The 22,215-nt window shown below is 35.0% G+C and overlaps 1 protein-coding gene across 2 annotated transcripts; it reads right to left on the bottom strand.

The window, feature by feature from the left end:
• Window positions 1-1,479: 1,479 nt before the first annotated feature.
• LOC136802626 (calpain-9-like) lies at window positions 1,480-14,900 on the bottom strand. Of its 2 annotated transcripts, none has more exons than XM_067059379.1 (13): window positions 14,602-14,900; window positions 14,051-14,376; window positions 13,554-13,892; window positions 13,329-13,406; window positions 13,017-13,205; window positions 11,973-12,102; window positions 11,112-11,338; window positions 5,070-5,112; window positions 4,622-4,690; window positions 3,809-4,055; window positions 3,245-3,379; window positions 2,841-2,884; window positions 1,480-2,334 (listed from the first exon to the last, which is right to left on the bottom strand). In XM_067059379.1, the coding sequence occupies exons 1-13, from the start codon at window positions 14,848-14,850 to the stop codon at window positions 2,308-2,310; spliced, it is 2,103 nt and encodes a 700-aa protein (XP_066915480.1). In that variant the 5' UTR covers window positions 14,851-14,900; the 3' UTR covers window positions 1,480-2,307. The 2 variants fall into 2 exon arrangements, with proteins under 2 accessions (XP_066915480.1, XP_066915479.1); XM_067059378.1 differs by having other exon boundaries at window positions 1,480-2,204.
• Between the last annotated feature and the right edge of the window lie 7,315 nt (window positions 14,901-22,215).

The raw sequence follows: 22,215 nt of genomic DNA, 5'->3' as shown, positions 1-22,215 counted from the left end.
GAATGTAAAAGCGCAGTGAATTACGAAAACCTTTGCTAACCCATCATAATGGAAAACGAAATAGTTATAAACCAGCATCGATGGAGATACAAAATCTCTGTTGGAACAGAGTATAAGCTGAAGAATCATTTTAAAAGTAATTTAAATGTCGTAACATTTATGTTGGAATAACGTTTATGCCTACTGAGAGGAATTACGTGAAAAAATGTATTTCTCTTATAGTATATACCCCTGTGTAACAGACTCGGTGGGACCCTGCCCCATTAGAAAATTCTGCCAAAATTTCGTCCCTGATCGGAAAAACACCATTTTAGCCTCATTGGGAAATTGACTTCCATTGTATCGCCATTTGAAATTCAATGTAAAAAGTTGCACCACTTCAAAACCATCTCTACTGCGAATTTTTTTATCTTTGAACAATGGAATTTTTATTCCCTAGTTCCGCCGGAGCTGAGAGACAGGGGCTATAATTTCATCTCTTGCAATAAAATCATTCAACAAATTACGTTACGAGCAACACGTTACCTCGTTTTGAAATTATTGCCATGGTGATTGATTCCCAGAGGAGTTCATAAGAAGTTGAGTCGTTATAAATTTATAAACCTCAAACCCTACTGAGGACATTTACATGGGGGTTTCAAGGGGTACCCGATTCCGCAATTCCGCCAATTTTTTCTCCAATTTCCTTCAAACCGTCTAAAAATGAACCAAAATTCCGCCACTGAAAATTATTTTGAATTTCAAGGTTTTTGTCAAAAATTCCGTTTTTCCACACTAAAATTGTCTAATTGTCAGCACTTTTTTTTCGATTTTAACATTGTTATATCTTTAGAGGTCATATCTCGGAACCACATGGTCCAAATTTCAAATGTGACCTCATTTTCTTTATCTAATGGGCTCTCCCAGAAAAAATCCGTTCATGGGGGGTGGAGGATGAATTGTCCAGGGGTAGTGAAAAAATACCAAAAAATTGCAATGTCCAGGGGTAATTTTTTGTGTCCACGGGGTTGATTTGATGTTTGTCCAGGGCGTTAAAAATCAAAATGTCCAGGGGTAATTCATGAAAAAATAATATATCCTCCACCCCCCATGAACGGATTTTTTCTGGAAGAGCCAAATCATCGAGAGGAATCTCCCTGTCTAGTTATTTTTGACGTTTGAAAACCATTAAAAATCAGTTATCAACGGTCCCCCCTTGATTAATTGTACTGTAGAAAAAAGTACCATGTCCGCCATTATGGATTTGAGGGTGTTCCCATCTTCCTAGGGGTGGGGCTTTTTTTAGTGATTCCTGACATATTCCTGGACCTCTGTGCAAAATTTTTGTCCCGGTTTTGGCGGTTTATGACCTAATTCTACCTGACTACCATTAACAAAGCATCCTTTAATCAAATTTCGCTATTACGCCAAAAATTTGGATTTGCGTCATCACAAAAAACGCTGGGGGCCTCTAGAAAGAAATGCTATTGAGAATGTAACTTTAGTTAGAGTTGTCTTTTAATATATTTTCCAAGAAAATTAATAAAATTCCAAAAAAATAGAATCCCTAAAACACACTTAATTTCATTCATTGTCTTGACATAAAAAAATATGCAATGAATAAAATAGTATATATGTTGCAAAAAAAACAAAAAGATCTAAAGATTTTGTACACACTTTTGACAAATCAAACACACAAACAAACAAACAAACATTAGTTTAAAATAAACAAAAAAGGTTAGTAGTAACAAAAATATATAAGTCGTGAGAAAAAAATTAGTGAAAACAGAAAAAAAGATTTTTTTTGGAGTGGTTAAATATTAAACTTTGAATAAAAGGTGTGGAAAATGTAAATGATAAAATGAGTAAGCTAGTATAATAGGCCCATATTTCTTTTATCTCGATTCCAGAAGCAAGAAACAGGGCTTCCTAGCTGTGGTGACAATATGTATGTGGAAATATTCTAATTGTACACAAAAAACATAAATATAAAATGTCTACATTATTATGAAAAAGAGGCATGATAAAAAAACTCAAAAGATTAGTAGTTTCAGGACTTTGTTGGTCAAATTTTTGATGATGTGATGTAACCGAGTTGGTTAAGATGTATGAAGATTTGATTGTTAGTTCATGACTGTTTGAGTTACATCCTTCACCAATGGGCTTTGATTTTTTTTTTGAAATATGGTATGAAGCATTTAAGTGTAGACGGCTGACATGATGTACTGAAATGAGAGAGAGAAGAGTTTGAGTGGAATTATTATTTTATTACATTTTTGTTTTTCATAATTCAGGAGGTCTGGGCATTTCGACCATCAATCCATAACTTTACTGGTACATGGAGGATTGCAAATACTGAAAAAAAATATGAGGAGGGATAGACATTATTGGAAGAAATAGATTTAAAATCTGTCGGACTTTTCTACAAAAATGAGCCTCGTCTGGGGTACCTTAATTCAATTGAGTAAACCTTTTCGCTGGGTAAATTTCACTTTTGAGAAAATCTAAGTTACAACTGAAATCGACCAGAAAGGTTATTCGACAGAAAAACAAAAAATTTCGTCACTTTTCCCCGACAAATTCCCCCCTTTAAGATAATTCGAGGCGAATTTAATTCTCTGAATTTACCTTCCTCTGCCCCTTGGAAACAAGGATATATTATCGTTATTTCAGTCGTTTGGTATGAATTTAATACCAGAAGGGCTTTTAGATGGGAACCAGAGAAGATTCAGGTAAATAAATCACTGGGTAATATATGGTAGATTTAGAGCGCCATACCCCTGTTCGATAGGAGTAAGAAATGATAGGATAGGATAAAATAAAATTATTGCCGCTGATAACAAGGAAAAAATGGTACTTACATCGTCTAATGAGAATGATTTTCCTTGATAGCTCAAGTAAGACTCTGTTGAAAAGAAACGAAAAAAAGAAACACATTAAATCACTGCAGGACTTTAAACTTGGATATACGCTAAGAAATTTTTATTCGAGTTATTGAAAGATTCGAATTACAGAGAGAATTTAACACTATCTTCAAGTTGAAGGGGTCAAATACTTTAGTTTGAATTGCAAAAAGATTTATTGCAGATTATTGAAGTTCGAAATAAACAGTTGACTTAAAAAAGATTAAAAATTTCGAAATGAATCTTCTTAATGAGTTGACAACAAAAGAATTGAGATTAAAAAAGTTAATACACTGGTCAATAAATTCCCATCAAATAAAAAATTAGGCAAAGCAAAGTTCTTAACGAAAAGCTTTCCTTACCAAAGGAAGATTTGACTCGGCAACAGATTTGCAAGTAGTCATCAATATTCACTTGACCCTTCTTGTTGGCATATCTAAGTGTCAACGAAGATAAGACTGGCGTACTGAGCTTGAATCCGAGCTTAGCTAGCGCATCTAAAAAATGAAAGAGAAATAAAAGGTGATTCTCAAATAAACAAGAATAAAGCTTCAACTCAGAGATTCAAAGTGCCCACTTAACTACCCGTAGGCTATTAACTGGCTAAAGTGTCAAAGGAGATAACAACCTTGGTAGTCATTTCAAAACGGGCGGTTTCCGTTTCAGACGTACAGTAAAGTAGCCTTTAATTTTTAGAAGTGACAATTACCCTTAGGAACTTATTTTCGCGGTGTAAGGGTATAAAGTGAAGTTGTTTTTGGGAAGCTTTTTTTGACGGCGACACCTACTTTCTGCTAAAATTCCTAAGGGTTCTTAAGGGTTTTAAAAGACTTTTAGGTGAAAAGTTGTACTTTGCTGAACTAATTTTCCCCGTAGATAGCCTAAACCGCAAAAATTAGTTGCCGTAAATAATATACTTTTAATACCTCTCAACTCCGTTGCACTCATATCACCACTCTGGTCTTTATCGTATTGTGCGAAGTTGGCCTTGTACCGCATTACGGTTGTCCACATGGTACGGAACTCCTCATAGTCCAGTTTCCCGTTACGGTCACGGTCCACCATAGCTACCATGCTACGGCATGCTTCCAAACTGAAACTTTTCCCGTTCATTTCTTTCTTGAATGCAGAATTGAGGACAGCTTGTAATTCGAACGCGTCAATTTCACCATCCTGTAATACAGTGTTAGAATTGGAAAAAAAAGGATTAAAAGCATAGTTATAAAAACCGTTGACCACCCCACTTGGTGCCTGGTACGAAGTTGTTTTTGACTTGCCAATTTTGACCACCCAGTGGTCCCTACAACTTAGCACAAATCCCCTGTTAAAAGAAGAACTTTTCAAACTCCATAGTGAATTCCATCCTATTATGTATAAGCTTCAATATTGCATCCAATCCCGCCCTTGATTTCAGCATCCCTTCCTTGGAAAAAAGTCTCAATAGAGAAGATCGAAAAATGAGACGAGTCAATAATCTACTATAATTTAGTGGTAGTTGGAAAACGACCTCAATGAATCGAAGAAAGAAGGCTATTTTGCAGCTTTTTATCAGCAGAATTAATAGATCGAAATTCAAAGTTATCAAGGAATCGATGACGTCATCTAGAGAAATCCGGAGTAAACATCCTGCTGAGATTGCCCAGGTTGCGACCACAGTTTTCTTATTTTAGAATAAAATGAGGAATGGCCATCGTTTGGAATTGCGAAATAATTAACCAAACTTGAATAATATGACTTACGTTCCCAGCAACCTTCTCGAAGAATGGTTTGAATTTTGAATCGAACGAGTCTTTTTCTGATTGAGACAACTAAAAGAAGAAAAAAAATGAGAAGATTGGCAACAATGAATTACTAAATAGCTGAACCCAATTTTTATAGTGGTTTCTTTCAGCCCGCATTTTCCCAGTGCCTCCTTATTCTCTCTACTGAAAAGCAGTGAAACGAATCCCAAAAGATAAACACATTAATTGTGACAAGATTTTGTTTTTAATTTTCGTGAGTTCGACAGAAAATATCTCAAAAATGAATTATCATTCTCCTCAGCCAAACACTCAGATTATTTTACAAAATAACGATAAAGGGCGATGAAAGTTAATAGATTGTCTGAGTAAAGCAAGAGAAGACCATCCCAGGGGTAATAGAAAGGCTGATTTAGATATAGATGGAGTCAGTGTTAGCTGGACTTACAACTTTAGGTTTGTATTCGATTTGTGTTTTCGTATCCATAGATCTGCGATGAGAAAAAAAAAGATATTGAAAACATTTGAAACCTTCTTTGCCAATCAACTTTTAAAAATTGAGAATCTTTTTCATTACTATCTTTGAAATTAAGATCAAATTTTTCTTCAAAAAAGGTCATTTATTGGGTACAACAATCCATGGTATGCACCATTGCAATGTCTTCCACGGACTCAACAGCTGATTGGTTGTAAGCGACATAAAATCAGTCAATACGTCACTTTCAACCAATAGTAGAGGGCATTTTGTAAAATCGCTCGATTGTTTTGATATTGAGCTTCAAAAAGCGCAAAAACTGGACAAAATAGCTGTTTCTGGCTGAAAAACACGGTTTTCAAGGGTTAATATCTCGAGTTAGGTACAGAAATCACCTATACTTTCAATATATCTTTAATCTTAATTTTTTGGGAGCTTCCCAAAAATATACAACAGGTCTTCGTTTTCTCGAGCTAAAATTTTCATTAATTTTTAACCCTATGATTTTTGCCTGAGACCGTCATATTTGTCCGAAAAATACACCATTGTGTCCTAAAAAAAATTGGAAACATAGTAATTTCGATTCCCCTACCCCTTAGCTTTCCAAAAATGTATAACAAGTGCTTCTAACAAAACAGTCGAGCGATTCCAAAAAATCGAACAAAATTCCCCCTACTACAATCAGCTGTTGGGTCCGTGGACGACTTGCAATGGTGCATATCATGAATTAAGATCTTTGCCACGAGTACCGAGAATTCAATTGAAGCAAAATTAAACAAAGTTGTAGCCGTTTTTGAAGTTGCTCATAATCGTGTTCTTTCTCTTCTGAGAAAAGAGATTAACACTGAATAGTTACGACTACCTTTCGAAAAAGTCATCGTGTGTTTCAGCCCTTTCACGTAATGGGCATGTATCTTTTAACCGCCCTCCATTCACAGCATTAGTGGGCGCAGTAGCCGCCCTTGGCCTACTGGCCACATATTGACGGTACGAATCTCCAGCAGCATTTCGTTTGAGCCGTTTTTCGCGGTGTGGATTGTTTTCATGCTCGTGCGAATTATGTGCACCCATTACGTGAAACGCATTAGACAAAAATACATATCCAATTTTTAAGTTTTAAACGAATTTGTCAAATATAAATATCTATGTTTTGCAAAAAGATCTCTGAAGAGTATGTTACGTCATATAAACAATCCCATTTTTCACTGTGTTTGACACTTTCACCCAAAACCTTTTAAATGGCCAACTGAATCAGTTTTATTACATCCAGATTTTTGCTTTTCGATTCAAAGGTTATACCCTTGCAAAGTATTTTTTTTCCGTCAAAATATGGTTTTGATTATTCATTCAAAAAACGAAAACTTTTATTTTGACTTGAATCAATTGTGAATTGAGATTTTGATTCAAGAAGGATCGATTATCCATTTACTATTCATTTAAACGTTTTAAATGCATGGAAAGTATCACGTTTTAAAATCAAAACTTTGCGAAACCTGACAAACATTTGCGCTTGACAGGGGCCATATGCGTATAAGTTTCTTTATTTTAAATTATTCAGTGTGTTTTCAATGAGATTTTTCTAACGTCAGAATAAATAGAAGAATACCCTATGATAAACACCAAGCCGTTGCAAAGATACGAAACTTGCTGAATTCGGCATTTTCAAAGAAACAGTGAAAAACATATATCAATGGTCCATAGCAAGGTCCTTGTCAAAAGGCCATGACATATTTAGGCACCCGCTGAAAACAACTTTGAGAGCATTCAAAAGATCAAAAAGGAATCTAAACCCGTCAGAAAAGACATTCTGAGGCTCAGAGGATTCAATAATTACTTAACATGTTTTTTTAATAAGAACAACCAAAATTTTTGAAGCCTATTTTTTGAATGAGTTTTAAGGCTAAAATTGTTGTTAAAATGTTCTTATTTTATCATTTTGAAAGCAATTTTGTGCAATTTCCAATGAAATTCCATAAAACCTTAAAATGTTCTTAACTTGTTCTTAACATTTCAGCCATCGAAGCCTTATGTTCTTATATTTTTTTTTCCTTAAAGGGGAACTCTAAAAATGAGAAAGAAAGTATATAGGTTCGATCTCTCAAATATAAATCATGAAAAATCTCTCTTAACTTCAGTTTAAAATGGCATACCGGATAAGTGGGATGGGGGAACCCGGGAACCTAAAGTGGGAACCTAAATGAACACCTGAAAAGTGGGATGGGGGAACCTAAGTGGGAACCTAAATAAACACCTGAAAAGTGGGATGGGGGAACCTAAGTGGGAACCTAAATAAACACCTGAAAAGTGGGATGGGGGAACCTAAGTGGGAACCTAAATGAACACCTGAAAAGTGGGATGGGGGAACCTAAGTGGGAACCTAAATGAACACCGGAAAAGTGGGATGGGGGAACCTAAAGTGGGAACCTAAATTTTTATTTTTATTATTTTTTTTTTTTTTATTGTTTTTTTTTTTTTATAGCAATATATTTCGCAGGTCTATTGACCTCTATGAAACAGAACTTTTGATTTTACATTTTATAAAGTTTTTCTCCCCTTTCTTTTATCAAACGCTCTTTGAAGACTTGTAAGGATGGTGCTTCAACCAACAATATCTTCTTCTAGATCATTCCAAGGTTTCACACTTCTGTGAAAAAGAGAGTTGCTTTGGTAGCCTCTCATACCGTCATTAGCAAAGTTCCTTTGAAGCTCGTAATCATGCTGACGTCGTGGTCGTGTTCGAGGAGTAAATTTCTCTGATCTTATAGACTCGTCATAAATGTGGAGGTTCTTGAAAACTTCCACCATATCACCAACTTGCCGCCTGGTCTTTAGGCTAGGTAGATTGATGAGTCGTAGCCGATCTTCGTATGAGTAGTTTCTATAGCAACTAACTAGCCTTGTAGCTCTTCGTTGGACGCCCTCAATTGCTTTGATATGTTTGATTAGCCTTGGAGACCATACTACATGTGCATATTCCAAATGGGGTCTGACAAATGCAATGAAAAGCGTTCGAAACATCTGGTGAGAGAAATTCGAAGCTCCTGCTAATCAAGCCAAGGATAGAGTTAGCTTTCTTGATTTTACTGAATATATGGGCTTCAAAGGTCAGGTCACTATCGATTATCACTCCTAGATCTTTTTCTTGGTCAACATGTTCTAGAACAGATCCTGCTATGGTATAGGGATGGACATTATTTGATGTTCCAAAATTTACCCAGTGTTAAAACATGACACTTGTTCGGATGAAATTCTAAAAGCCAGTCCTTTGACCAAATTTTAAACCCTTAGAGTGAACTTATTCTCATTTTTGCTCATTTCCACCCTTACAGTGTACTTTGGGAAGCTTGGAAAAAAGGGCCGCACGTACGGTAGGTCGTTTACCTTGAGTGCCCCCCCCCCCCCGTGGATCTATGCCTATGTGTATTGAAACGTGGCAAGCCGTGCAATGTGTTCTATTTTACTATCAAACATTTTTAATTAATGAAGTGTATTCACACGCTGTACTGTTTGGTTGGTACAGAAAGAAAAACGAGCTAGAATCCGTTAAATGCTAAGCGACCACAGCCCTGACCCGAAAATTGGAGCTGCTAATAAAAAACAATGTGTATTGCATCAAGAGTGAACAAAAACTAGATCGTAAATAATGTTTTACTAGATTCTGTATTCAACCAAATTAGATCCGTGCAAAAGAAAGAAGAGGCTCTAAGTTATCCATCGAGCTATGAACGAACTTCTAATTCCTTCTAGATTTGAAGATATGACGGTTTAAAGTTTAAAGTTTAAAGTCAATTAATTCAATTAAGTCAATTTACTAAAAAGAACCTTTCAAAAAAATGCACTATAAAACTGCTGATAAATAAGCATGCTTTTTTGAGCTAATTGAATAAATAAATTCCCTTTGTTTTATTTTCAACATTATTGTTTGCGAACCGTATAGTAATGTAAAAAGTAAATAACTGGTGTTCTTGGGAGTTTCTAAACATCGACCAGAAATGGCGACCACGACCAGCGACCACGACCGGCGACCAGATAAATTTGGGTTATCGAGTTTATCTGCTCTCTCCACCGTAGAGAACATCCATCGAGTCCTGGTGTGGCTTTCAAATGAACCACTGAGCACATGGCTGAGAATTACTCTAGCTTTAAACTTAAAATACTAAAAGTGACCTTTGACGTTACCAGTCATTTTCTAGACAAAGTGACACTTTTTGACAAAAATATCGACAGGGCAATTAAGTATGATGCCTGTAAACTTTATTACACCAAATATTTTAATTATGCTGAATGAGATGCCTTTAGTATGAATAGATAGAAATTGTCAGTAGGCAAAAGCTGGGAAGGGCAGTTTTAGAGATATCAATCTCATCAATTATTCTATTGTCCTTACATTGTCAAAATGACTTATTTTGACAAAATAATGATCTGATGATCAAATATAAAGCTTCTTAAATGAATTTCAGCAAAAAATTTGCCACTAATCAATTTGATGCTGAAAATACAAAAGGATAGAAATTGACACCCCATTTAAGCTCCAAGAGCGTTGAAATGGCTGTTCTACACGTTTTGCACGTGGCTTTATAATTACTGTAGGTGAGACAGGGGTGAACTTTACTCTTCAATTCGATAAATAAATGATCATAGGAGAAAGACTCTAAGGTGGAGAAAGAGGAAAAACTCGATAACCCAAACTTATCTGGTCGCCGGTCGTGGTCGCTGGTCGTGGTCGCCATTTCTGGTCGATGTTTAGAAACTCCCGGTGTTCTTATTATGATAAAAGGTTTTTTCTTTCATTGCATATAATATCTTTCTTATCTTTATGTATTTGTTTTTAAAGAAAAATATTTCAATTCTATTAATAATTAAACAACTTAGGTTCCCACTTAGGTTCCCCCATCCCACTTTTCCGGTGTTCATTTAGGTTCCCACTTAGGTTCCCCCATCCCACTTTTCAGGTGTTCATTTAGGTTCCCACTTAGGTTCCCCCATCCCACTTTTCAGGTGTTCATTTAGGTTCCCACTTAGGTTCCCCCATCCCACTTTTCAGGTGTTCATTTAGGTTCCCACTTTAGGTTCCCCCATCCCACTTTTCAGGTGTTCATTTAGGTTCCCACTTTAGGTTCCCCCATCCCACTTTTCAGGTGTTCATTTAGGTTCCCACTTTAGGTTCCCAGGTTCCCCCATCCCACTTATCCGGTATGCCGTTTAAAATATGTTCAAAAAATCACCCCCTTTCTTTTTAAAAAAGATCGACTTCTCTTTGGATTATGACGTCACTGTATTCAGAAAAAAAGAACAAATTCAGTTATGACTACAGTATGTTTTCAGAGTTCTGTTTTAAATAAGAAATAAATACATAGAAAAGTATTCCTGGTAAATTGTGGGTGATTTAGCTGAATAACAATAAAAAATCCAACAAGAAACACAAAAATTTAGTCAAAAACCCTCTACTGAAGGGCCTGTCTTCACTGATTTTTAGCCTGAGAAGATAAGCATCTTCCTCTTTCTGAATGCGGCTACGTCATAAAACAGCTGAAAGTGCGTCTTTTTTATTTGATAAACAATTTCATTTTAGTAGAGGGGAGCCTCTTTTTAAAAGCTCATTAAACAAATTTTATGAGTGAAAGGAGAGTTGCAACCTTGAAATTTTGAAATTTATCGTTGAAACAAACCATTTCAGGATAGAAACAAAAAAATCCAAAATTTGTTGAGTTCCCCTTTAAAAGAAAACGTGTAGTAAAGATTCCTATTTCACAGCCACAATTTTACTTAAAAATCTTTTCCCGGTGGGAAAATACCCGTCAATTGAAAATGAACTTTGTTTTGATTCTTATTTGAAATCCAATGGAAAAAAATTGCACTTCAAAATCACCCCCACTGGATTCTTAAACCTGAGAACAATAGAATCTCTATCCCCATTGGGATTTCGAGAGAAATTTTTATCTTAATTTGAAGATTATACCGCAAACCAATGAAAGATTTCATAAAGTTTACCAAAGTCTAAGAACACAAACTCACCCTCCAGCATGTGCTTTTTCAGAGAACATTCTCATGATAAAATCACCTTCTTCGTTTGCTTTGAAAGTGGAAGGAATGATCACATACTCTCCTGGTTCAAACGAAAAGCGACCGGTAACTTCACGGGAGTTGACAAAGTTGTGTGAGCGAGCGTGTGATTTGTGGTACAAGAAAAAGTCTTTGCTTAAACGATCATCTTGCATATATTCGTCCTTGTCATCATCAAGCTGTCGATGAAAATGAAACCAAAAAAATTAAGAGATCTTCGTTAAAAATCTATTTTGAAAAACTTTATTTCAATATATAAATAAATGCATTTGCAAAGTAAATAGTTCTCATAATGCCATGCGAAGGCATATAAAAATGAAAATAAATAAATAACAAAGATGTTTTGCCTAGTAACATTTGCTAAAATTTTGAAAAGTTTTTGTAAGTGCTGATTGAAAGAAGATTTTGTTCCAGTCAGATCTCAAATTTCTCCAAGAACAACAAAATAAAGACGATTGTATTTATTAAAGATTAACGTAGGTTATCATAGAAAGGTCAATCCGTCATTTATATTAGGGACGGGAGACGCTGACAGATATATTTAGTTTTTGACTCCTGGTACCATAGATATCTTATATAAAACACTGGATTGAGCTACTCTATATTTCCCAAGCAACGGTATGTGAAGCAAAGCAATGCGCTGCTGCCATCTTTGCTGAAAGTAGGTCACAGTTCGGTACCGGCGTGGGTTTTCTGATTTGTATTCTTTTCTGATATTTTATAATGATAATATTTGGCGTCAACAGTGTTTCGGAGCCGTTTCGTTTTGAACCGTAATGTCCGAACACAGTCTAAATTAAAAACTCTTTTTACCTTATAGACTGAGAATCCAATGGTAAGATTTTGTGCACCGACACGTTTTTGTTTTCGTCGACCTTTTTGGATGAGCCCGATAACGATGGTACAATTGTCGTCATCATCGTCGCCGTCTTCAAGTTTCACGCTGAAAAGAAAGGAAAGGAAATTATAAAACTACCTCATTGGAACTAACTTTCGCAGTAAAATTTTGACAGTTAAAAACCGCGAAAATTAATTCCCGCGAAATACAATTTTTTCCAATTTTATGAAAATTTTTGAAAAATCCCTAGGAAAATGAAAGAAATTTGTCCAAAAAAGGGTAAAACCGCGAAAATCAAACTCCTTTTTTCTCGAATATGAATTGATTTTTTAGACCAAAAAGAGTTTCTTGCACATATTTTGGAGAATCCAAGCTATTCTAGATTAGAACTGAAATGGAAAAAGCTCTTGAAAGGTTCGTTCTAACTTGTTGCAGACAACGTGAATGAAAAGGCCAAGCCCTTATTAATCTCTTATTAATGATAACAGCTTGTGCGTTGTAGCATGACAACTCTTTTAGAATACAATTCATGAAATAATAGCTTAATTATGTCCTTTAATCTTATACTAGCTATTAAACAAGTATGTGTAATTGCTAGGTATTAGACAAAGAGGAAAAAAACCTATATATACAACATTTATGTCATTTGTGAAGTGTGCTATAAAAACATCCACTGTATGTTTGAGAACAAAACATTTAAAGATAAACAACGCCTACTTGGCAACTACTTTGTCAAAATACAAAATAAAAGAGGAAAACTATTACACCCTAATTTCTTATAAGAGCCAGTAAAGTTTTGCTAAGGCTCGGCTGTTCTCAAAATCCTCACAAATTGTTCTTATCCTGTTCTTATCTATTGGGTGTATAATGTGGTATTTTAGGCTTTTACCCAATTTTTACTACTTTGACCTCTAAATTGTTCGAGATTGAGTAATTTCAGGCTCAGCATTGTTCGTAAATCATTCTTATTTTTATGCGATTTTGAGCCTCATCGTTCTTATAAAAAAGTGTATCTTTACATGTATTGTGGGTTCAAATGGAAAGAATCCGGGAAGTTTCTACAACCACCAGCAGAGACGTGTTGTTGCCATGTTCCCTGGTTGATTTGCATCTCCCATCGTTTCTTGTCAGATTCACCAGCTGAATCAGGACTCAACATGCACACTTCAACTTTGGTGTAGTTAGCGCAAAAATCTTGGAAGGACATCCTAAAATATAATAAAGGAAACTTAATAAACTTACTTACCAGGAATTATTGAGGATACAAAGACAGGACATGCAAGCTAAGTACCCATATGAAATAGAAATAATCAAGGAGAAATGACGCTTACCAAAATTCACCATCATCGTCATACGAAATGCCCAATTCTTTCTTTTCACTGTCACTTAACATTTTCCATTCATTTGATCTAACAGAAATTTTAAAAAAATTAACTTTTAAAACAAAGAGAATGTTGCAAGTGCTTCGAAATGGGAAATAAACTATAAATTTAAATTGCATCAAATAATGATAATACTTGAAGGTACAAACTTGATATATTAAAAATCAGTCTTACCCGTCACTCCAGGCACCAGTCCATTCTCGTTCATTACCCCATGGATTACGGATACGGATCAATTCAATTTCTTGTCCTCTAACATGAGCTTTTTGCACACTTGTAATTGTGTAAGCATGTCCCTTTATAAGCCCATTGTTTAATTTAGCTTCAATTTCATTAGGCTTTGCTTCAATTGAGCAACACATTAATGATTGACGTTCTTGAGCTTTCATCAACAGACTGTAAAATTTGGCTGGTGGTTTAGCTGTATTGAAGGTTTCTGTGACACCACCAGTGAAATCTTCCATAGCTTCACTTGTCTGTCCACCCTTTAATGATTCATATGATCCACAAAGTCTAAACAAAAGGACATAACATAGAATTATACTGGCTTTTTAGTTTTAAAGCTACCAAGCTTTGCTAATAATGTTAAACATGAAAAAGTAGTAACAATTATGAAACAAAATATGAAGAGGACTTCTAAGACACTGAACCTTTGATTAAAAACAACTCACTTAGCGTAGGCTTTTTCCAAAAGAGCTGACCAGAATTCGTTGTTTTGAGCAGAGTGAAGGAAAACAAGTTTATTGTTGTAAGTTGGGAGTCGATCATCTACAACAACTTCTTCCCATCGTCCATATTGCCAGAAGCGAAATCGAACAATACCACAATAATCAGATGAGGAAAAGCTTTGGTCTGGTGGCACAACTTGATATAGAAGTCCTTCATATTGACAGAGTGCAGCAACAGCAGCCAATAGCCAACAATCACCAAGCATACCTTGGGTAATATCAAACCGACTGGCACCACCAACAAACATTTTTGGGTCGCTAACAAGTTCCTACAAAATGATATATCATAAAAGTTACAGCAGGTTTCTTTACTAAAAGAAAGTTCACATTACGGTAGTAAAAGAAGCAAGGAAAAACTAGCTCTCTACATAAAAAGGTACAACAGGATAGTTAATTTAAAGTGTCTGCAGGTGTCTGTATTCAAAGGGTGGAAATTTATAAAGCTGCATTACAAAAAATTGTAAAGAATGAAAGGAAAATTCTAGATTTATTACCTTTGGTCGTTTCCATACAAATGGACGTGGGGGTTTTCGGGAGAAAAACATCGACTGGTCGACAGCAGGAAAATCTGGATCCTCAAACAGAACTCCTTGTTTCAGACAATGTTTCTTGAGGTCATCATAAGAGACTCCATTGTGTGGTACAGAATCTGATGGTTTAGCATTTGCACTGATATCTTTGTGTGCTCCACCAAGATGGTAGCTGCTTTTCCCTTGTGAGGAATAGACCTTTCTTGTTGACATTTTTCACAGTTAACTAAAATGAGAGTTGTGAAAGTTTTCAAAAAAGCCAAACACCACAACTCAACCTATCTTATCACAAAGAAAGAGAAAGAAGAAATGAGAAGCTTTTAGAAATTTGATGGTCTTTTCAAAGTTTACAAAGGCAGGAGATATATTTTCATAATTGATGACCTGCAGAAATTTCTATTTTAAAGATAAAAATAGAGCTCAAGATTTGCAGATGTGTGAAATAGAGAGGTGTTACTGCTTTCTTCAAAGGTGATTTTCTTTAAATCAAAATATGAATATTTTAATTTTGTGTGAAAATTATTAGATTAACAACATTTTCAAAAAAGCTCGATTGGTGATATATACCTTGCAAAATTCAACTGGCTAAAATATTATACTCTATAATATATACTCAGCAATCTTAAATACATCTCCCCTTAAAATATAAGAGTTTTTCAGGCCAAAGATCCAGAGAAGGAAAATAGACATATGTGTGTCAATCTGAAGACTGCCTTTCCACAGTAGAAAAGGAAATCAATAACAAAGTTTTCCTTTATATAAGCCCTGGGAAAAATTAATGTGGGGTTTATATTTCCTTGCACAAGAAATATTAGTTGCTTCCTTTTTTGTGCTTTGAAAGTATGGTATATATACTTCATGTTTATGGAATTATCAAATCGCACAAAAACAATTTAATCTGCAAAGAACAAATTTCTAAAACACTTGGTTGTATGGGAGATGCAAATCAAGTTCCAATTTTAAGCACGCAATTTTTTCTATAGCATGTTTTTTTATGGTGTGATCCCTTCTAGAAATTTTCATTTTTTTCTGATCCATCAACCGAGTGACAACCTTTACTGTTGGGTGAAAAACTTATTTGTTATTACCAAGCCACATTTGGTGCTTTAGTTGAACTTCTCATTTTTTGCTTTCCATTCAACCATGGTCGGACTTAGCGAAAAACTTCTCACTCGGAAAAACTTTCTTTGAAATATTGAGTTTGACCACAGAACTTGTCGTTTGCGATTGAACAAATTCCCACCATACAATTGTACGCTGGGAATAATTTGATTTCTGGTGGGAAAATGTACAATGTTTTCGAACCTAATCCAAAATTCCCACCGGACATCTAGATCCCAGCCCCACTGTACCATCAACTGCTCTAACTTGGGACGATTGGTCGAAACATAGGACTGTTGATATCTGGCCTGTATTTCCAGTTACTGTTAAATCTCTTTGACAACAAATTTGTTTTGATAATTCCACCAAGTTTATCAATCATACTTTCTGTCATAACATACCACAATAACTTTCACTGATAGCACGCCCTTTTTAACTTTTTGTTTTTCAGATAGTCCCAAATTTGAGCAGTTGATGGTACACCACTGTGCAATGTACGGCAGTGTCCAGCAGGGTCGTGTAAATTCTTCATACTATCAATCAGTTAGTCACACTAGCGTCCCGCCAAAATGTGTATCAAAGATTAATGCTGCGAAAGCGCTATATCGTTTACTTGACTCTCGAGCAAAAAAATGCGCCGCAAAACTTCTAAAGGGATTCGTGAAAAAATAACCCGGGCGCTTTTTAATGAAATTAATATTTTCAAAAACTTTGAGAAATTGCCTAAAATTTGAGCCATAGATGAAAAAATTTGAGCCAAGCCAACCTTGAAAACTCAATGGAAGCAGGGGGGGGCACGCAGTTACTACAAGACATGATGTGTAGTAAGTGCTTTTTCAACACTTTTTTCAGGACCACCACCCTTTGCAGTTACTACACCTTGGTAGTAACTGTTTTCAGAAAAGATTTCCAGGTACCACCCCTATTTTTGAGTGATATCATCAAATACATGCTCAAAATTACCCTAAATTGCGATTATTTTTCAACCTAAAGCCATTTTTGTGCTAGATTTTTATTTAATTTACTTGGTTAACAGCTGTTGAGAACATTTTAATGATAATTAGGGAAAGCATAATTTCAAAGTTGGGTCTGAGAAAAATTTCAAATTTTTTTTCGTCCATTTATAACAAAAATATTTTTTTTAACAAAGAATTTTTTCACAAAAAAATTTCATTTTTTGTGAAAATTTTTGAAAGTTCTTTAAAAAGAATCAAAATATAAGCACTTACTACACCAAAAGTGCTAAGTTTTAGTGTTTGGCACCACCCCAAACAGCAGTTACTACACTGTGTAGTAACTGTTTTCATAACTTCTGAATACAGTACCACCACGGTAGTAAGTGTCATACTGTCTTGTAGTAACTGCGTGCCCCCCCTGATGGAAGATCAACTTCCCAAGAAAAAGATCTACGAGGGAGACGGAGGGTCGTGGCTTCTTCGTAAAGACGAAAGACAGATCTGGACTTATTTCGTACTTTCCAGTCTCTTGTTCGTAGTTTTTCTGACTTTCTGGTTCTGTGTGAGTTATTTACTATGTTTTCTAACTTGCTGAATGACTTACCGACAGATCGCCACCGGTGGGAATTCGAACCCACTAAATGGGAAGTTCCAATGTTTTGAAAGTCAATGCCTTATCCACTGCGCTACGGATTCATGCCAAAAGACATTTGTGACGGCCATTTATATTGTACAAACTACAGACCAGACTGTTTTAAGAGAAAATCACAAAAGAGTGCTTTTTTCGAGCTCAAACCCTAACCCTAGCTGATAATAACCAAATTCCTAGCCAATCTGATACGTAACCACACCCATACCCAACCCTATCAGGTCGCCTGCAGGTCCTGACACTATTCCTGCATGCCGAATCCGAAAAATAGATACATGTCTTTCGCTTTTACAAAGAAGCCTTCACCTGAGACGGAGGAACCCACCTAGATCTCCCGGAAATTTTGCCAGACCTCAAACAATGACCCATTTACATGTGCGGAATTGTTTTTACTTTAGCGTATAAACAACGCCTTAAAAATCGAAGCGCTGTCTCAGGAATTGAATGACAAATTTTGGTTGGTTGATTTTGGCTGTTGCACGTTTTATTTTGTTTCCAACTTTCAAGTTTTAATTAATATTGTCTTGCGAACTTGATCCAGGTAACTCTCATCCTTGTTGTTGAAATGTATCCTGTAGATGACTGATGTTGTTTTTTCTGAAAGCTTAATAATTTCCTAGTGTGACTAACTGTCAATGCACAGCAATGGTGTTGCCCCGTCCCTTCTTTACTTTTGGCACTTCTGAAATCATTACACAGGCTCTGTGTATTCTTATATACACAATCAAAATGTTTTTACTTTTCTGGCAAAAAATGTCTTTAAAAAAAACACAACAAAACCTGAACAATTTACACATAAAATTTCAGCAGGAGCAATCAAAACAGCAGAAATATACTCTATAAAATGATTTAAAAGGTGAAGTAATTGAGCTGCAGTCGACATGTAACATGTGCAAACTGTAGGCTGTAGCAACCAAAATATTTGATTTACTATGCAACCAACCAAATGGAAAATATACCAGATTTTAAACAAATTTCATGAATATTTCATGAGCAAAGATTTCGGCATGCCAAAGATTTCATATTCTGATTGATTGACTAATACTAATTTTTGCACTCAACTTCACTATAACTTATATCATGCAGATATCAAATCTTTGAAGTCAATGTGGTGGATGAGCTTTCCAAACAAAAAGTTTTTGATAGTGCAGTAACTTTTGTTTGTGCAGTGATGAGATGGGATTTGCTTTGAGCAGACACACCTCGGTGCTTTGTTTTGATTGCTAACCAGAGCAAAGTATTAGGGAGATAACGAAATATTACGGGGAAACCCTTTGTCAGGCGGCGTGCTCAGGGCGCAAATCGGATAGGGCGGGTTAAAAAAGTGATATTTTGTGCGCAATCTTCCGCCCTTTTCGTTTCAGTCTATTTTCATCGTCATCTTTTACCACTTCTCCACAGATTAAAACTGTGTTATCTTATCGATACCTTCATAATGCGGAGGAAAACTATTCTCTAGATTGAGAAATTTTCGTAAAGAAAACCATGTGAAGTCACATAGAGCAGTTACACATCAGGAATAGTTTCTTAATGGTATTATTATCGCTCTTATGATCGACAAAAGGCAGGTTTTTTCGTTTTTTTTTGTCGTTTTTTACTACTTTATAGAGTCAACCAGCAATAAATTTTGTTTGATATCTTTTGATTGAATGAATATTTTTGAAAAAATTTTTGACAGTGATGATGATCTAAGATTGAAGAATCACTCCTGTGAAAATGATAATTATACCACATTTCTACAAGAAGTTGATTTTTTTCTTCTTCATTTTTCATTTTCATTTTCTTTTTTTTTCTCAATTTTTTTACTTGATAATATTTCGCTCACGAATATCTTTTTAACGAGCACAAAACCGCAACTTGATTCGAATTCTATCAAAAGTTACAGTCATTTTTTTCTCCAGCTGCAAATTATTTCGAGACAGACTTTAAAACTAAATTTATATTCATAAGAAATCAGACCATCAGAGAAACAGAAAACCGCGAGGAGTATCGTAGAGAAGCGTTTATAGAAGAAATCTGTCGAAAGTAGCCAATCAACTTAAATCTTCATAACACTCTTTAACCGAAACCATAAAATGATAAGATGAGATAAGACTAAGAAACAAATGATATAATACGACGTAACTCAATCTGCAAAACTTAAGGTTTCGAATAACCACAACACCAGATAAAACTTACACTTCGCTTATTATTCAAGATATGTAGCTTTCAAATTCAAATTAAAACCGGTGCAAAAATACTGTATAATATAAATGTTCCCGTTTCATATCAGACACATATCTTATATCAGGACGGTATCTGCCTATTGTTATATTATGCTGATATAAGCAAAAGATGTTATTTTTTCCTCTTTCTGACCAATCCTGCTCCACATCCGTGTCAATCCAATGTGAAAAAGCTTGTGAATTAAGATGAGTAAGCAAACGATATCACTCTTACGAGCCCCATATTCTCAACGTTATTCATTTTACGGGCACAATTTTCCTGTACTTTTGTGCCTCGTAGCTATACGGTCTTCTCGTAAAATTTGAGACAGAAAAAAGGAAGATTTTATATTTCAAGGTCATTCCTTTATGGCAAGATGAAACGCGATCTCTAGCAAATATAAGCATCATAACATGACAACCATCAATATCAAAATTTACCCCTTGAAATAACAAATGCGATAAAAAAGATGTTTTTGTTTTGAAGAAATAGTTTAATTATTTTGAATTACCCGAGGTGTGAAATATAGTTGGCTTGAGATTTGTTTTTTAATTTGGCCAAAATTTGCATGTAGTCTTTCAAAAAACGGTGGTAAAAGGACACGAACTGGTAAACAGAGAATTGTAGTTGGTTAAACCGAACCGAAAAATAAATTCGTAAAATTAGTAGTAGTAAAAATAACATTTCAAAAAAAAATAATTAAACAAAAAAATTTATAATATTCAAAGAAATCTATACACAAAAGGGTGATGACAAGAAAAAATAATCTCTAAATTCTGCATTATTACATTCAATTATAATAATAAGACACAAAAAAATCGAACAATAAAATAAGACAAAAAAACCTAAATTGTAATTATTAAACAACAAACAAAAAATAAATATAAAAATGAGTGTGTTGTTGTTATTATTATTATTATTACTAAATGCTTTGATATATTTTTTTTCTAAAATATTTTCTAAATCGACAACTATAGAAAATAAACCTTTGAAAAAAGAAAAGGATTCGTGAACTCTACGATCAATACAATAACCGGCCAATCAATAAACGGCCACTAAATCAATAACTTATGAATCTTAATTTTTAGTCCTTTTCAGTTCAGCAATTTATCGTTCAGAGATTTTATTGCATTTAGATAGAGGCCTTCATTTCCCATCCAACAGTCTCATCTTTGGGCCCGTCGAAACTTAATTTACCGATTCCAATACAACCCTCTGTAAATTCTCTCTTAAAAAATGAATACTTCTAATTCAATTAGAGACACCTCCCCTCCCCCCCTTCTCACAGACTCACTGGGAACCCCTGCCACTGGAAAAATTGTCCAAAATATCGTCCCCGGTGGGAAGTCATCCTCCAGTTTTTGTCCTCACTGATAATAATCAAATAAACCAATCCTCACTACAAAATATTATGTTATTTTTCAATCCCCACTGAATTTTCTGACCTGAAAACAAAAGGATTGAAATCCCCAGCCATAAAAAAATATAGGAATATCAATCCCCATCGAGTTTAAGTCCGTTATTTTTATTCCCACTGGCTGAAAAAATCCTAGCAGGTCTGTGAGAAGGGGGTGTTTAGAGGGCGCCATAAATTTTCTTAGAAGCAGTCAAAATTATTCCCAAAGCCCCGTACATCTACAAAATTTCAGCTATTTGGAAAACATCAAAGTATAAAACCATATTTCCAATAATAATTTTAGATCCCTCTTTTTTCCTTCAGAAAAACAATAACTGTCACTCTCGAAGAAGTCAATCCGTTTAAGCCAATACTATAAAGATCAAAATAGTTTCAGGTTACATATTACAAGGTCGAGACATAAATGACAAATTGATGCTATTTTGTTGTCATTTACTATCAAATTAAAATTTTGTTGTCTCGTTTCATTGAAATAAACCACAAGTTCCGTCAAGACTGAATTTTAAAATGTATAGTGTAGGTTTTCATACATTGGGCTCTTCCAGAAAATGTCCGTACATGGGAGTGGAGGATATATTATCCGGGGGTAGCGAAAAATCATCAAAATTTGCCTTGTCCGGAGGTAAATTTCGTCTATCCGGGGGTAATTTGGGTTGTCCGGGGGTTAAATCACTGAAAATTGTTATATCCTCCATCCCCCATATTTCAATTTATTTCTGGAAAACCCCATTGTTAGTGACTAGATTTCCTACTCTAGCTCAAACCCTCAATTGCTTTAAAAGTGTCAATTGGCAAGGACAAAAAAGTAAAATACACATTCATAAAAGAAAAAAAAAACTCTTTAAAATTTAAAATTCAAGTGATGTTAATAAAATTCTGTAAAAGTCCACTCCTCTAAAGATAATCTCTCGTTAAACTCTCTTAAACTCTTTTGTACCGAGTGTGCAAAGGTAATGCTTTTTTTATTATAATTCTGTAAAAGTTCCCTATCAATAGAAAATATAACATTTTAATTTTTTGATTCATCTGTTCGTTGACTAAAGTATGTCTTAATGAAAAACATTTTCTTTTGCCAACTTTATATACCGTTAAAGTAGCCCTTTCTAGAGGCGAGATTCTCTCTATTATGTCACGTTACCCTATTGATCCATTGGGAAGACACTTTGTAAACTGCATCATAGAATGAAACCGGTATAAACGGGTTTACCGATACGATCTATTGTAAGACGTCGTATCGATTCTGTTTCATC

The sequence above is a fragment of the Clytia hemisphaerica genome, unplaced genomic scaffold (genome assembly GCF_902728285.1).
Source record: "Clytia hemisphaerica strain Z4C2 unplaced genomic scaffold, Clytia hemisphaerica genome assembly, whole genome shotgun sequence".
NCBI classification, from domain to species: domain Eukaryota; kingdom Metazoa; phylum Cnidaria; class Hydrozoa; order Leptothecata; family Clytiidae; genus Clytia; species Clytia hemisphaerica.
This window is presented reverse-complemented; position numbering and strand designations above follow the sequence as displayed.